Source organism: Anguilla anguilla, chromosome 10, assembly GCF_013347855.1.
Source record: "Anguilla anguilla isolate fAngAng1 chromosome 10, fAngAng1.pri, whole genome shotgun sequence".
Lineage (NCBI taxonomy): Eukaryota > Metazoa > Chordata > Actinopteri > Anguilliformes > Anguillidae > Anguilla > Anguilla anguilla.
The window spans coordinates 20,261,207-20,276,569 of NC_049210.1; the positions used below are offsets into that span (position 1 = coordinate 20,261,207).

The window sequence follows — 15,363 nt, forward strand, 5'->3', positions numbered from 1 at the left end:
TTTTGTTCCCTGTACGCTATGGAAGTAGACTAAATTAAAAGCAGAATTCAAATAATATATTATTATTATTATTATTATTATTATCAGCTGCAGCAGTTGTGTATGTGGTTTTGTTTTTCTTTTTTCTACAGACATATCAAGCTAATCCTGTTTGTCAGCACCCAGGCCTGTAGGCTAACCAAACTGAACTTGCTGAAGCTGCATTCCAAATGAACCTTTCAAGTTTGTTGGAGTTTTGGTCGAGTGACATTTGCACCCTATAGGAACCGCGCACCTATGACACAAAAAACACGATGAAATGTCTCCTTTCCAGTTATACTGTATGTACCGGTCTCTCTGAAGGGAAAAATCATTCAATAGATAAATATATAAAGAGAAATAAACTGGTCTTATATCCATGTTTAAACAGGTAGACTTAACAGTTCTTTTTGAGAAAGTCCAGTTCAAGTTCGTTTTTTGTTTTAGATATTAATATTTTCTGTCACTTTGTGTACATGCCCCCATTTGTTTGTTTTTGAGCTGTCGGTCTGTGGCTCCGCAGAGGGCGGCTCACCGTTGCTGTGTGGCTCGCGGGAGCACTCCGGAGAGGGAGTGGAGAGGTGGGGGCGGCTCGCTGCCTCCCTGTAGACCGTGTAGAAGAATCCTTGGAACAAGAGGCCGCTGCAGAGGCGGCGGAGGAGCTGAAGGTCCGCGGTACAAATACAAGGCTGCCCCGGGGTCTAGGTTCGACACTAAACTTTGTGGGTAGAAGTAGGGAGAAGGAAACATTCTTTGTAGGGCAGAATAATTCCCAGCTTCTGCCAACAGTTCGAGTCCAACTGCGGTCTGCCTCTTCCACTTCGTCCTTTCCAGGAAAAAGAGAAACATAAAGTTTACATATATATATACCCAAATAAACGTATTTTGAAATGTCTAAAATGTATCTCATAGAACACCACCACACATACAAAAATTAGAAAATATGAATACTTGTGAAACCATATGGGCTTGATAAATATTCTGATGGTCTATGCTTTCCAAACAGCCTTTCGGCCTGTCGGGATCAAATCATTGCCGATTTGTTCCACAACTGCATCTGAAAGGAACTGCGTTTGGCAAAATGATAAAGGAGCGTGTTTCGTAAACTTTTTAACTTAATCCAAGATAACGCACTTGAATGTTTTTCTATCCAAGATGGTTAGTATTACTTTTATTTTGTTTTTCTGCAGCCTGTTATTTTAATTCATGGTGAAATTCCCAAGGGGCTCAGCCACATCTTATATTGCTCTATAGGTGAAACACCAGAGATACACAGACCATTTCATACCAGTTTTATTCTTATAGTTTTTGATATGAAAAAAAACCCCAACACCCCCCGGCCCCAATTCATAACAAGTGATCAGTCAGATTGTCCTAGACAATTGAAAGCCATTTTTACACGTTAATTATTCATAATTATGACAATTGTGTAATTACAGTACGCTGGCTAAATTATTTATACGGCATGCAGTAATTTATTATTCATGCCGAAATGTGTGACCTTTTTATATTTATTTTATGTTATGTTTGGATAATGGCAGGTACCATAATCTTACCATGCCATAATATTTTAAATGCGCTTTTTCTAAGTGTACTGAATGGGCCATAAAGTAATAATGTAGCAATTAAAATGCATTTGCATTCCATCTAAATGAAAGTGACCTTACAATGCAAACATGTCCTTCTATTCCGGTTAAGTTAAACGGGAAAATAACTTCTGTCTTGTACAATGAATAGAACGAATGACTGAAAAAATGCTAATTTTTTTATTTTGTTCAGCATGTTTCGCACTTGAAATTGCGTTGTTCCCGAGCCAGCGTTAAAATAAATAAATGCCACATGGCGATTGGACACGTTTCAGTTGTGGGTCCATTTGTCATCCGTGCCATTAAAATCTAGCCCTGGTACTTTACAAATATGTAATAAGATTTGTAGCGTAGCCCTTAATGGGCTGCAGTTGCTAATGAAAGCTGCGATTTCCCGGTGACGGATGCGACGTTTTAGCAATTGATTGTCTCCCTGTCTATCTGGCAGATGTTTCTCTTTTTAACTAGAGAATATGTAGAGATATTCTTAGCTGTCTATCGGGATTGCTCGAAATTGATACAGCGTTACAGTGGCGAAAATAAATTCACATCGCCAAATGGCGAGAAGAAGGACAAAAACTCAGGTTTACAGCTATACAATTTGAAAACAGTTTTGTTCACGTTTTCTGCTGAAAATAATTTTATGTATGGAGAGGGTCGAGTGACTTCCTCTGTCGGCTCGTCTGTGGTTTAACCAACTAGTAAATGCTTAACTGTGATTTGGACGAAACTAGCATTTTCTTCGAAGAAGCTATTCATTTTTTCTGACATCTTCTGTCCTATGTGAACAAGTGTTTTATTTTGGGAAACCAGAATTTGAATTTAATTTTTAATACCAATACTGCTTAACACTATAGCAATTGGTTTTAAAGTGTACCTATATTCATAGTGATATTGTTCCTGTCTGTATACCTTCAATGCATTCTGGGAATAAATCTTGCTCCAAAATTTGTTGTTTTGGCTGCATGCCAAGTAAAATGTTAAACGTTTAGAAAGACATATTGCTCCAATTAGCTAGTTCTCGAAGTCATTACAAAAAACTAGGCTAACAACAGGAAACATCACCACCCCGTATATTCACACCTTGCATTCAGTTTAGTGCTTATTCCACCTACGTTAATTCAGCCCTATACAGCAATGATTTCACACGCTTATTTTCGCCTTTTTATAAGGCCTATTTGATTTATTGGTGTTTTATCGGTGTTTTTTATTTATTTAAGAAAAGCATTGGGGTTTAAGATTTCCCGGAGTCTACTGTTCATATGTTCATTTGCTTGAAGGTGATTATAATTTATTGTAAGATTTGCGATCATGGGATGTATTTTGACTGCGTCCTACCATTCATTTGAAGAGGTGACGTGGAAAAAGTAGGCAAGCACGTGGCTTTGCGTTTGGACAATAAAAGCATGGGGCTCACCTCCTGTTCTGGTACCACGTTTTGACCTGGGTGTCTGTGAGGTTGAGCGACGCCGCCAGCTCCATCCTGTCCTGAACGCTCAGATACTTCTGCCGCTCGAAGCTGCGTTCAAGCTGGGCCAACTGGTGATCGGTGAAGGCAGTCCGTGCTTTTCTGGGCTTCTTGAGTCGAACCGGCGGGCTGTCTCTGCTGCTCGATATTTCCCTGTCACCCTCCTCTTTCACTAAAATATAGATAAAACACAAACGTTTGTAAGGAGAACAAGGTTGGCAAAATAACGAAGACGAGTCAATTATTATTATTGTTATAATAATAATAATAATAATAATAATAATAATAATAATAATAATAATAATACTAATAATAATAATGTGTTCCGTCTATTTACAGAACTAGTTCTATTTTAATTGCGAAGTTTAATCAACACAATTGCGTTTATAAATAGAACCAACGAGGCATTATTTCAGAATGTATCATTGATGTTAATGTAATTTTGGTATTCCGTTTGCAAATAAAAATGTGTGAACTGTCTCCAGATGTATGAAATATCTGTACGTATGATCTGCTTTTTAAACTATATTTTTTCAATATAAAAAAATGTGTATAAAATCAAAACAGTGAAGAGGATTATAGGATCAAATAATCTTACTATTTCAGATAATCTGAGTAGTTCTCCTGTTCCTATTGGAGAAATTCTAGTGAAGGAATACGGTGATATGACAGAGCTGAGTGGAGTATAAGACTTGATTGGACTCTCAAGGAGCACAATAATCCGGTTAATTGAGCCACAGGGGAGGTAAACCTTTCAGCCGGGACAAGATAAACTCAGGCCCGGGGATAAAGCCGAAATAAGGAGCGCGGCAGCCCTTCATGGAATAAATCTGATTAATAGATCAGATCAAAATTCAGTAAATCCCGAAAAAGTAGGCTAAAAATCAAAATATTACGCGTTTAACATTCTTAAAGATGGAGAGGTGTTAGGCACCTATTCTATTCTATATTGAGCGCCCACATATGGTTAGACCATTCATTCGCCCTGCTAAAAATACAAATCATTTTCCCATGCATTATTAATTATTTTATGTTTCGGTGGCGACTTCATTGTGATTGGGAATCTTTATACAAATCCAGCTAATAATGCATTTACGATATGTTTATCCATGAACTCCGCGCGCAATGATTATTTAGTGAGATCCAGACCAACAAAAAAACAACAATAAAAAAGAATTTATTAATAATAATAATAATAATAATAATAATAATAATAATATGTAATTATGATGGTTGTGGACTATATTATTGTGGTGGAAATATCCGTTTTTCGCTAAATAAAAATTGAACCTAATTGTACCAACAAATGCCGCCTCCTCGTTGCTTTTACAAAGGAAATTTGTAAATATTGCATTGAAATATAAAATATTGTGTGTGTGTGTGTGTGTGTATATATATATATATATATATATATATATATATATATATATATATATATATATATATATATAGCGTGTGTGTTGCAGACCTGTGTTATTGTTTCAGTGCAATATTGTTTGAATTAATGTGGCAGATATTTGATTTGAAATATGTTTCATTGATTCGTCAAGATGACAAGTTTTCGTGTCTTTTTCTTTCTCTCTTTTTTAAAAAACGGATCTTTGTGCTGCTACAAATCTCTGGAGGCACCCGTGTCATTTTCTTGTTTTTCTTTTTTTTCCAACAGATAGGCCTACTTGACAGAAGACATTTGGTAGGCTACTAATAGCATTTAGTTCGACCTGATCTGGCGATGTGGTAATTTTACAAATTACCATGCAGTTACTTCCTTGGTTCAACCCTTCCAATGAAATACACTCACCCTGAGAACAAGTGGTTCACATTTCATTATAAAGTTGGTTATCACAGATGTTTAATTTAATTTACCCGCGAAAGCTATACATTTAGCAAATAAAAAGTCATTTTTTGTACTTGTAAAAATGAAGTAGGCTATGTGGATTTCAGTCTCCTAATTTAAATACGTATTATATTTAGAACAACACGTAAACATTTTGCGTCTCGCACAACTTTGCATATTTTAAAAATAATTTACCATTTAAATAGTTCAAATAGATCTGCAAATTTTCTCTTCAAAATCATTATGTATTGTAACTGGATATGTAAGTTTAATGTAAGAACACCTGTAACACAAAAAATTGGAGATGAAGCCTGCTAATAGAATGATATGCATGTTATATTTTCATACATGTCCAGAATTTGTCAGAAAGGAACAACATAATCACACATCTTACCTTTGTATTCGCTGTCCGATGACGAGTTGCTGTGCATTTTGTCTATGAAGTCGTCAATTTTGGACACGAGTCGCCCTGCTTCTTGTGTGGGCTGTCCATTGTTGGAATATGGGGCGCAGGCGGCAAGTGGCTTGCAGTCCGCCAAAATGTCCCTGATGAGGAAAGACGAAGTGACCGTACGCGGCTGGGAACCAGCGGAAATCTGTCCATGTTGTAGGTGAGACTCGAGTCCAAGAGCATGACCTTGTCTCTGCACTAACTCTTCGCCGCACTCGCGCCGTGGTGACGGGGGAGAGGAACAGCCACTCTCCAGGTCAGACCGCGGGCTTAACTCCAGAGGAGACCTGCATTCGCCCACCAAACTGTCCCCTTTCGAAATAATAGGACTTCCAGGTCTGTGAGACAGCAAAGAGTCAATCCCAAAACTGGACCCGTTTGTGGACGCCTCCATTGTCAGCGCTGAGGAGTTCTGTATATTTAGGCTGGTGTTTTAAACTAGCATTTGTTTTGGCGGCGTGAATCGAGCGAGAGTGCCGACAATATTACCGAATCCGGTTAGAAAATCCAGACACAGTTGGAAATAGCAGCCTATAGGATATTCCTCCACGTTCTTCAGATGATTCTCCTCCAAAGCAGACGTTTCAGAGGTTTCCAGAAATTGAAGAATATCACCTAATTTAGCAGTTCCTAAACAAATCACTGCTGAGTTAAAGTAGCTAATTTGTCAAAAATTAAATAATCGGTACAACGTGTAGACATTTTCAGCTGCCAAGTACAAGTGATCCTTTGAATCCCGTCGAGGTTTTACGAAGCTTTAAAACTCCCGTTTAAAATGTCTGTCCAAAATAACTACTCGTTGTTTACGAATTACACTGTACTATTTTTTTTTTTTAACTGAATACATCTGATCCACAGATCCACCAAGCGCAGCACCACTCAACGGACACGGAGTTTCAGCACCACGGACAGATACACGGGTGATCAAAGTCAATTGAAATGACGATCTTTACTTGATAAAGAAGCCAGTGATTGTTGAAATTTTAATAAGATCAAAGGTAGTTAGTTGTGGTGGCCTGGACAGACGGCGCGTGAGAGAGAGGACTACATTAGACAAGAATATTCCGCGCCAGACAAGGGTTCAGACCGTTGGTCAGTTGGGAGAAAAAAGCGGACAGCCAGGGGTAAATCAGGTTAAGCGCACACATCCGGTAACCAAAGTCTCCCGATGACACTTTTCCTAAAAAATGAACTTGTGTCACACTCAGAAGCTACGTTTTAAAGGTGTCCAGTTTACGTGCGTCCCCAGCGGCAGGTTTCCATTGGCTGAGTGGTCTTTTTGGGTGATGACTCGCTGCAGAGGAGGAGGAGGAAACCCGGTTCCCCTCCCCTTTCCTTCACTTTCAATAAAAGAGACACGGAATAAATTAGGAGAACCAGATCTAAGTATTTACTGGCCACTTTCGTACAGTTTTTTTTCATCGCATCACCAATAAAACTGACAGGGGTTACTACGCAGCTCATTTTCAAAGCCAAGGCCTATAGTTCTTTCGTGTGTCTTTAAATGTTTGTTGGCCCGCGTTAAAAGCCTGTTGGTTTCGCTTTAAAATCACAGTTATTTGCTTGCCTGCCAAGCGCTCTTCTGTATTTAATTTTTTCCGCATAGCGTACGCATTTATGTATCTGAAAATTTCAATACAACAATCCAGATTAAGGACACCTACTTGGTCAAATGTACCACAGCGGCGCCCCTCCTTGGACGGCAACCTGCAACCTCTTGGTTATAGCTATACCAGTTATTAAAGAACAATATAATCAATACAGTAAAATAATGACTGCATGATCTGAATACCGTTATTAGTAATACTAGGGTACTATTATTACTAACAGCCACAAAAACAATAATTGAACAAACCGTGTTGTACCGACATTCTTCAGAAGAAACAGTTTGGTCTGGCCTAATCTGTCCTACTAATCAAATGCAGCGGAGGTTATGCTAGTCGTAAATTTAGCCGCATTATAGTTATCTCGACGTGAAGTTTTCCCGTGTGCCACGCTGTTTCGTATTCAGTTCGCCCAATTTAAGACCTCGTCGAGTCCAGACAATTGAAGCAGATTGGAGACGTTCTTCCATCGCACGCACCGGCAGGTGAGTGAAGCGCTCTGGGCTCCCTTGGGTGCAAAACCCGGCTACAAGCTGTCACTTTGAGGCGGGGACATCGTCGGACCGCAATACACAAACAACTTGCGCCAGTACTAGCAGAACTAAAGCCCCCACCCGGGCCGGCTCTCTTTGTATACTTTTGCATAGGGTGAACGTTTGTTTTGGGAAAAGTATTTGAACGATCACTGGCCTGAAATTAATTATTAATTTAACATTGAAGGCATTTTAATGTGTCGATGATATAACGTCCCTTTATTTAATTTCCCGTTTGTCTACATAGTCATTGTGTGTGTGTGTGTGTGTGTGCATATGTGTCTATTCATTCAAGATATCGGTTCGCCTAAATATATGTGTTGAGACCCAACAGTGGGCCCCAGAAGCCGTCCGTTTTCAAAGGGCTGGCTGACTTACAGATGTCCCCTGCAGTTTGGAGCACGTTGATAAAGTAAGGCATTGAAAATGACCACACCGAGACAATCAGGTTTAGAGCAGCACCCATGTAATGTACCTTTAAATGATTAATAATTTTGAATTACACAAGCAAAGATCACGATAAACATATTTAAAACCTACTTTAAAAGCACTCAATTGTTTCTGTGTTCGTTATAACGTTTGTAAAACATAATTGAAAACATTGTTTTCAGTTGTAAATAAGACAAACACAGGCTATAAAAGTTAAAAGTTCGTTTTTTGTGTGCATGATTAGAATTTTAAATTTTGACTCCTGCAGGCTGCTGAAGGCTACTGTCCAAAGCTACAGTCCAAAGCTCCAACTCCACCTCTAATTATCTTCCTCCCACTCCCTCATTTTTCTATCCCTCTCTACTCTTCCATCTCTCCTTCATCACCCTTTCTCCTCTTCTCTCACTTTTTCCCTCCTATTCTGCCATTCGCTCCCCCTCCCTTCCTCACTTCTCTTCTCCTGCTCTCTCTGCCCTTTTTCCCCCCCCGGCAGGTTTAGCTCAGGTTGTAGGTGCCTTGTCCCAGGTGTCCTCTTCGTGCCACAGAGTCTGAGTAGTGGGCGCTGAAGGCCTTGTTCCGGGCTTCGGGGCTGCGGAAGGTATCCAGGGCGGGCCCCACCTGCAGGACAGAGGGCCGGGGGGACCCAGGTGAGCAGTTTTCCTTTGGCCTGACGGACGGCGCTCGCCTGCAGAGGGCGCTGTGGGTGCAGCGTCTCGCTGGCGCCCCCCGCCTGTCGTCCCCCTGCTAGCGGGGGCCCGGCTCTCGCTTGGGGCCCGGTTTGGAGAAATGGACTCGGCCCCTGTGAGCCCTGGTTTGACATGCGTCAGGTGAAAGGGAGAGGAGGGTGTGTGTGTGTGTGTGTGGGTGGTTGGGGTGGGGGGAGGAGGCAGGGTTGGACAGACGCATCCCTGATGAACAAGTGGGAGATGAGGCTGAGGATGAGAAACCCATGTTGTGTGTGTGTGTGTCCATGTGCGCGCATGCGTGTTTGTGTGGGTGTGTCCATGTGCGCGCATGCGTGTGTGTGTGTGGGTGTGTTCATGTGCGTGCATGCGTGTGTGTGTGTGTGTGTGCGTGTCCATGTGCGCGCATGCGTGTGTGTGTGTGGGTGTGTTCACGTGCGTGCATGCGTGTGTGTGTGTGCGTGTCCATGTGCGCGCATGCATGTGTGTGTGTGTCCGGGTGTGTGCGTGTGCATGCATGCATCCGTGTATGACTGTGTGTGTGCATGTGTCTGTGTCCATGTATGTGTGTATGTGCGTGTGTGTGTGTCCATGTATGTATGTATGTGTGTGTGTGTGTGAGTGTGTGTCTGTGTGTGTGTGTGTGTGTGTGTGTGAGCAGGAGGGCAGGCTGCACTAGTGCTTAGGTTCAGCCCAGGCCTTGAGAATCATGCAGCATGCAGAATCAACCCAGCAGGAAAAAGGGAATGTGTGTGTCAGTCACGCACGCGCATCCCAACCACCGTACATGAAAACATCACGCACAAAACTGTACACACACACACAACTCCAGACAAGCAGCCGAACAGACGCACAAAGACACACGTACGCACGCACACCTTTTAAAGGGAAACAAAGACACCTTCAAAAAGTGTCATGTTACGATGTGGTAGTAAAGGTGTCTCCACACTCCAGCCCGGGAGCCCACTGTGTGTGTGTGCGTGTGTGTGTGTGTGTGTGTGTGTGTGTGTTTTGTCCTACCCCTTCTGATTAATTAGCTTTGATTCAGCTGCTGATTCACAGCTGAAATAGGCTTGATGACACCTGACAGCTGTCTACTGCAACTCCTTGAAGGGAGAAATGTGTTGTCAGAGGTGTGCTGTGTCAACTCCAAGAAAGAACTACAGGTGCTTAGTCAACATATTTCTGCTAAAATGCAGAAGCATCAAAGCATCATTTTTTCTGGACAGCTGCCTCCATAAAGTGGTTGTTCATCCAACTGTACCTGGCCCAACATGGCTGATTTCAACAGGTTAATAAAACCTAGTTCATTTTGATGGAATACGGCTTTGTATTGATTGGCTGCTAAGTAGCTACTTGCTGTTTAGAAATAATAACTAGAAATGAGGTTTGAGTAATAGTATGTTTCAACTTTCACACCAACCACAACCACAAAACCCATTTCCTTGAAAATTGTTCATCTGAAGCAGCGTTCGGTTTTCAAGCCTGGACAGGCCCGATTAATTGAGAATACAACAACAAGAGTATCAGAACGCACAGCACACCCCCCCCCAAGGCCAGCATTAAGAAGGGGTTAATCCAATATGAACCTCATAACGAGCCGTTTAGCACATGCCAAAAAACAAGTGGGAGGAAACGTGGCGAGAAGCAGACAGGAATCCGGGGGACGGGTTTTCGTGACTGAAATGGATGTCAGACGGAGCGTTGCCGGGCAGGAGTGATTCGGCGCCAGGCAACGATCGCTCAGCAGTCAGGAGTTCTGTCGCCGCTCTTCAGGCATTCGAGAGTGACGTGAGACGAGGGAAAGGCACCGCGTCTCAAAACCCGGGGAACAAGAGTGTTTTTTGTGACAAAATAAAATCATAAGTATATAAAAGTCCTTGCCTTGAGAAATCTCTGTCAGCTGCTAGCCGCTCCGCGTCTGCGCGCGCGTGTGTTTTAAATAATACTTAACGCGCCGCAAAGTGCCTGCAAGGCGCCTCAAAGAGGGGGAAAAGGCTGCTATCAGCTCTCCCCCCGCAACCTGCGCAAGTGCAGGAAAAGGCACTCAATTTTGCCTGTCTTTTTATTTATTTATTTCGTTGTTTGTGTGTGTCTATATATATATATATATATATATATATATATATATATATGTGTGTAGTTTTGTAAAAACATGTCGCCTTTGGAAAAATTTTGGCATCTGAATATCTTTTTGAAACGGAGAAGAAAAACATGCATTTCAACAAAGGAAGGGTAGGGAAACGTTAAAAAAAAAAAAAGAAAAAGAAAGCTGACGACAGACAAACAGACAAACAAACAAACGATGAAGGAAAGGAAAACAATGAAAGAAACGGGCGCGCTCCGGAGGAGTCAGGGATGCAAATGCCTCACCCAGAGCCATCAGAAACCGCACTTGACAGGAAATAATGAGGATTACTAAATCTTTCATAAGGTTAACGTGCGCCTTTCGCAGTCAGCTGTCATACAAGAAAGAAGTTAGCGGCGGCGTGCCGGCGAAACGAAGCCTTGGCCGGCTCATTAAAGCTGACGGGCCCGGACGGCAGGCCTCTCCGCCGGCACGACTCCCCCGTTTCGTGTCGGTAATTTGCGGTGGAGACACACGCCGGGAAAGAAAGAGAAGAGGAGGCGAGCAGGGCTGGGGAGAAAGCGAGGCGAGAGAAGAATGAGGCGGTGTGAGCATGTGTCAGTGCCTAAGCGTGCGCGTGTGTGTGTGTGTGTGTCAGTGCCTAAGCGTGCGTGTGTGTGTGTGTGTCAGTGCCTAAGCGTGCGTGTGCGTGTGTGTGTGTCAGTGCCTAAGCGTGCGTGTGCGTGTGTGTGTGTCAGTGCCTAAGCGTGCGTGTGTGTGTGTGTGTGTCAGTGCCTAAGCGTGCGCGTGTGTGTGTGTGTCAGTGCCTAAGCGTGCGTGTGCGTGTGTGTGTGTGTCTGTGCCTAAGCGTGTGCACGTGTGTGTCTGTGCCTAAGCGTGCGTGTGTGTGTGTCTGTGCCGGAGCGCGAGCGCCTGTGTGTGTGTGTGTGTGTGCGAGCGCGTGTGAGCGTGAACGCGCGCGAATCCGCTGGTCTGCGGGAGCACGCACGTGCGAGTGTGTGTTTCCGTGCGTGAGCGCGTGCGGTTGGTCGGGAGGGGGGGGGGGGGGGGGGGCGGGGGGGTGCGGGAGGGGGGGGGGGGGGGTGCGGGGGGGTGCGGGGGGTGCGGGAGGGGTCCTTCGGGGAGAAAGGAAAGATCGTTAGCGCGCCAGGAGCCTGATTCTGCCCTAATTGGAAGCGTTGGGCATTGTCAATGGAAGATTTTCTCCGGCTCGCTGACAGGTAAAGCCGTCAGGATGATAGCCCACTTGTCAGCGCAAAAGACCAATAAAAACAAACCGCTTTTGATTTAATTGGAGGCTTGCGCCGGCCACAGGGTGGGCGGGAGGGAGAGAGAAATCGCCGCAGAGGTGTGTGTGGGGGGTGGGGGGGGGGGGTGGGTGGTGGGAGAAAACATGGCTTTCTCTGCGCAAAAAAAAACCCCCCAGCCTTACAGCCGCTAGACCACAGCAGGCTGGAGCCCCATCGCTCCCCCCGGATGGAGGGCTGTGGCCCTGCCTAAGGTGTGCGGGGGGGGGGGGGGGGGTGAATTGGTGGAAACCAGACCTGAACTTTGAGTGTTTTCAGGGAGAGAGCAGAAGGAAAGCGTTATGTGATGTAATGCTATGCTGTGCCGATACGACGCTGATGCGCCACTCCGCATGCGCTTCTCAGGGGGAGAGCGCGCGTTTCGCAGTGTGTGCGTACGCGCGCGTCTCAGTGGGCCTGCGTTCGCGCGCGCGCGTGTGTGTGTTTGCGTGGGTTACAGAGAGTGCCTCAACGTGTAGGGTGTGTAAGCGCTTTTCAGACCGCGTCTCCCAAAGTGGCATCTCAGCCAGCCGGCGGTATTGGTTGCGGCAGGAGGGTTCCTACACCCAGCGAGCCAATCAGCACTAATTAGTCAGGGTTCCAGCACACACAGCTGCTGTTTCAGTGGCTACAGCTCTCGTCTCTGTTCCTGGTGGGAACTGATTCCGGGGTCCTGTTGTTGTGCTCGCATCGTAAGAGGACTGGTGGGCGAGGACCCGACTTGGGAAAACTGTTTGCTGAATGACTTTCTACTGAAGCTTTCCCGAGTAAGCCTCAGATCAAGACTTGTTGGCTGCTGTGAGGAAACGCGATGCACAGAGGCGTCCGTGCTTTCCCCAGAAATGACTGTAACTCGAAGAACAAACTTCTGTTCTAATAAGCAAGCACCACTGCAGTGCACCAGTGTGTGTGTGTGTGTGTGTGTGTGTTTTTGTGTGGGTGGGCGGGGGTGAAATTAGAAGTGTTCAGCGTTTCGCCAAACTCTCGTATCCCCTTCTTAGCCTTTACAGAGTTCGCTGAAGACCGAGTTGATCTGCTTAGAGAGAGGGGACAGAGAGGGGGTAAACATGAAAGCTGGGTTGGGGGGGGTGGGGTGGGGGGAGGTGCAGGGGGGGAGGGGTGTGTCTGGCGGAACGAGGGGGCTTAAGACCATCCATCAATTTTAACAACGCCGGTGCGGGGGCTCTGGAGCGTTTGCAGCCCGCGCCCAAATCTGCCGCCGTCCCCACGCCCCCGCTCCCGGGCTCCTCCGGCGCCCACCTCTGAGGGGCCCGTGGCCCACGGGTGCAGCGGTCCTGCGCAAAGCGCTATCGATTGTTCAGCCGGAAGGAAACTTTTAATTTGAACGCCCCCGCCCCCGCCCTCCCCCGTGTCACCGCCCCGGCCGCCACGGGACCCGCGCGCGGCAGAGCGACGGGCCGCTGCTGGCACCGCGGGCTGAACGGCCAGCCCAAAACCAGACAGCGGGCACGCAGAACGGGATTTCATACGAGCCCAGAACCACACAGCGGTCACGCAGAACGGGATTTCATACGAGCCCAGAACCACACAGCGGGCACGCAGAACGGGATTTCATACGAGCCCAGAACCACACAGCGGGCACGCAGAACAGGATTTCATACGAGCCCAGAACCACACAGCGAGCACGCAGAACGGGATTTCATACGAGCCCAGAACCACACACAGCGGGCACGCAGAACGGGATTTCATACGAGCCCAAAACCACACACAGCGGGGCACGCAGAACGGGATTTCATACGAGCCCAGAACCACACACAGCGGGCACGCAGAACGGGATTTCATACGAGCCCAGAACCACACAGCGGGCACGCAGAACGGGATTTCATACGAGCCCAGAACCACACAGCGGGCACGCAGAACGGGATTTCATACGAGCACAAAACCACACAGAGGGCACGGAGAACGGGATTTCATACGAGCCCAAAACCACACAGCGGGCACGCAGAACGGGATTTCATACGAGCCCAGAACCACACAGCGGGCACGCAGAACGGGATTTCATATGAGCCCAAAACCACACAGCGAGCACGCAGAACGGGATTTCATACGAGCCCAGAACCACACACAGCGAGCACGCAGAACGGGATTTCATACGAGCCCAGAACCACACACAGAGGGCACGCAGAACGGGATTTCATACGAGCCCAGAACCACACAGCGGGCACGCAGAACGGGATTTCATACGAGCCCAGAACCACACAGCGGGCACGCAGAACGGGATTTCATACGAGCCCGAAAACCACACACAGCGGGCACGCAGAACGGGATTTCATACGAGCCCAGAACCACACACAGCGGGCACGCAGAACGGGATTTCATACGAGCCCAGAACCACACACAGCGGGCACGCAGAACGGGATTTCATACGAGCCCAAAACCACACACAGCGAGCACGCAGAACGGGATTTCATACGAGCCCAGAACCACACAGAGGGCACGCAGAACGGGATTTCATACGAGCCCAAAACCACACACAGCGGGCACGCAGAACGGGATTTCATACGAGCCCAAAACCACACAGCGGGCACGCAGAACGGGATTTCATACGAGCCCAAAACCACACACAGCGGGCACGCAGAACGGGATTTCATACGAGCCCAGAACCACACAGAGGGCACGCAGAACGGGATTTCATACGAGCCCAGAACCACACACAGCGGGCACGCAGAACGGGATTTCATACGAGCCCAGAACCACACACAGCGGGCACGCAGAACGGGATTTCATACGAGCCCAAAACCACACAGCGGGCACGCAGAACGGGATTTCATACGAGCCCAGAACCACACACAGCGGGCACACAGAACGGGATTTCATACGAGCCCAGAACCACACACAGCGGGCACGCAGAACGGGATTTCATACGAGCCCAGAACCACACAGCGGGCACGCAGAACGGGATTTCATACGAGCCCAGAACCACACACAGCGGGCACGCAGAACGGGATTTCATACGAGCCCAGAACCACACACAGCGGGCACGCAGAACGGGATTTCATACGAGCCCAGAACCACACAGCGGGCACGCAGAACGGGATTTCATACGAGCCCAGAACCACACAGCGGGCACACAGAACGGGATTTCATACGAGCCCAGAACCACACAGCGGGCACGCAGAACGGGATTTCATACGAGCCCAGAACCACACACAGCGGGCACGCAGAACGGGATTTCAAACGAGCCCAGAACCACACACAGCGGGCACGCAGAACGGGATTTCATACGAGCCCAGAACCACACAGCGAGCACGCAGAACGGGATTTCATACGAGCCCAGAACCACACACAGCGGGCACGCAGAACGGGATTTCATACGAGCCCAGAACCACACAGCGAGCACGCAGAACGGGATTTCATA

At 46.6% G+C, this 15,363-nt stretch overlaps 2 protein-coding genes across 6 annotated transcripts in view; both read right to left on the reverse strand.

The window, feature by feature from the left end:
* On the reverse strand, nucleotides 1-7,444 carry barhl1a (BarH-like homeobox 1a). The gene is made up of 3 exons (XM_035379055.1): nucleotides 5,304-7,444; nucleotides 3,022-3,244; nucleotides 1-844 (listed from the first exon to the last, which is right to left on the reverse strand). Exons 1-3 carry the CDS (start codon nucleotides 5,752-5,754, stop codon nucleotides 550-552), a joined length of 969 nt encoding a protein of 322 aa, XP_035234946.1. The 5' UTR covers nucleotides 5,755-7,444; the 3' UTR covers nucleotides 1-549.
* Nucleotides 7,445-7,941: 497 nt separating this feature from the next.
* Nucleotides 7,942-15,363, reverse strand: part of cfap77 (cilia and flagella associated protein 77) — a 45,005-nt gene continuing 37,583 nt past the window's right edge. For all 5 annotated transcript variants that reach the window (XM_035379074.1, XM_035379070.1, XM_035379072.1 and 2 more), the window contains exon 7: nucleotides 7,942-8,544. In XM_035379074.1, coding sequence (XP_035234965.1) covers nucleotides 8,422-8,544 — 123 coding nt within the window. In that variant the 3' untranslated portion in view covers nucleotides 7,942-8,421. The remainder of the gene's footprint in view (nucleotides 8,545-15,363) is intronic.

Coding starts and splice junctions, on each gene's coding strand:
- barhl1a (XM_035379055.1), bottom strand. CDS start 5,754: ATGGAGGCGTCCACAAACGGGTCCAGTTTTGGGATTGACTCTTTGCTG. Junction 3,245..5,303: donor ATCGGACAGCGAATACAAAG/GTAAGATGTGTG, acceptor TCTATATTTTAG/TGAAAGAGGAGGGTGACAGG. Junction 845..3,021: donor ACGTGGTACCAGAACAGGAG/GTGAGCCCCATG, acceptor TTTCCTGGAAAG/GACGAAGTGGAAGAGGCAGA.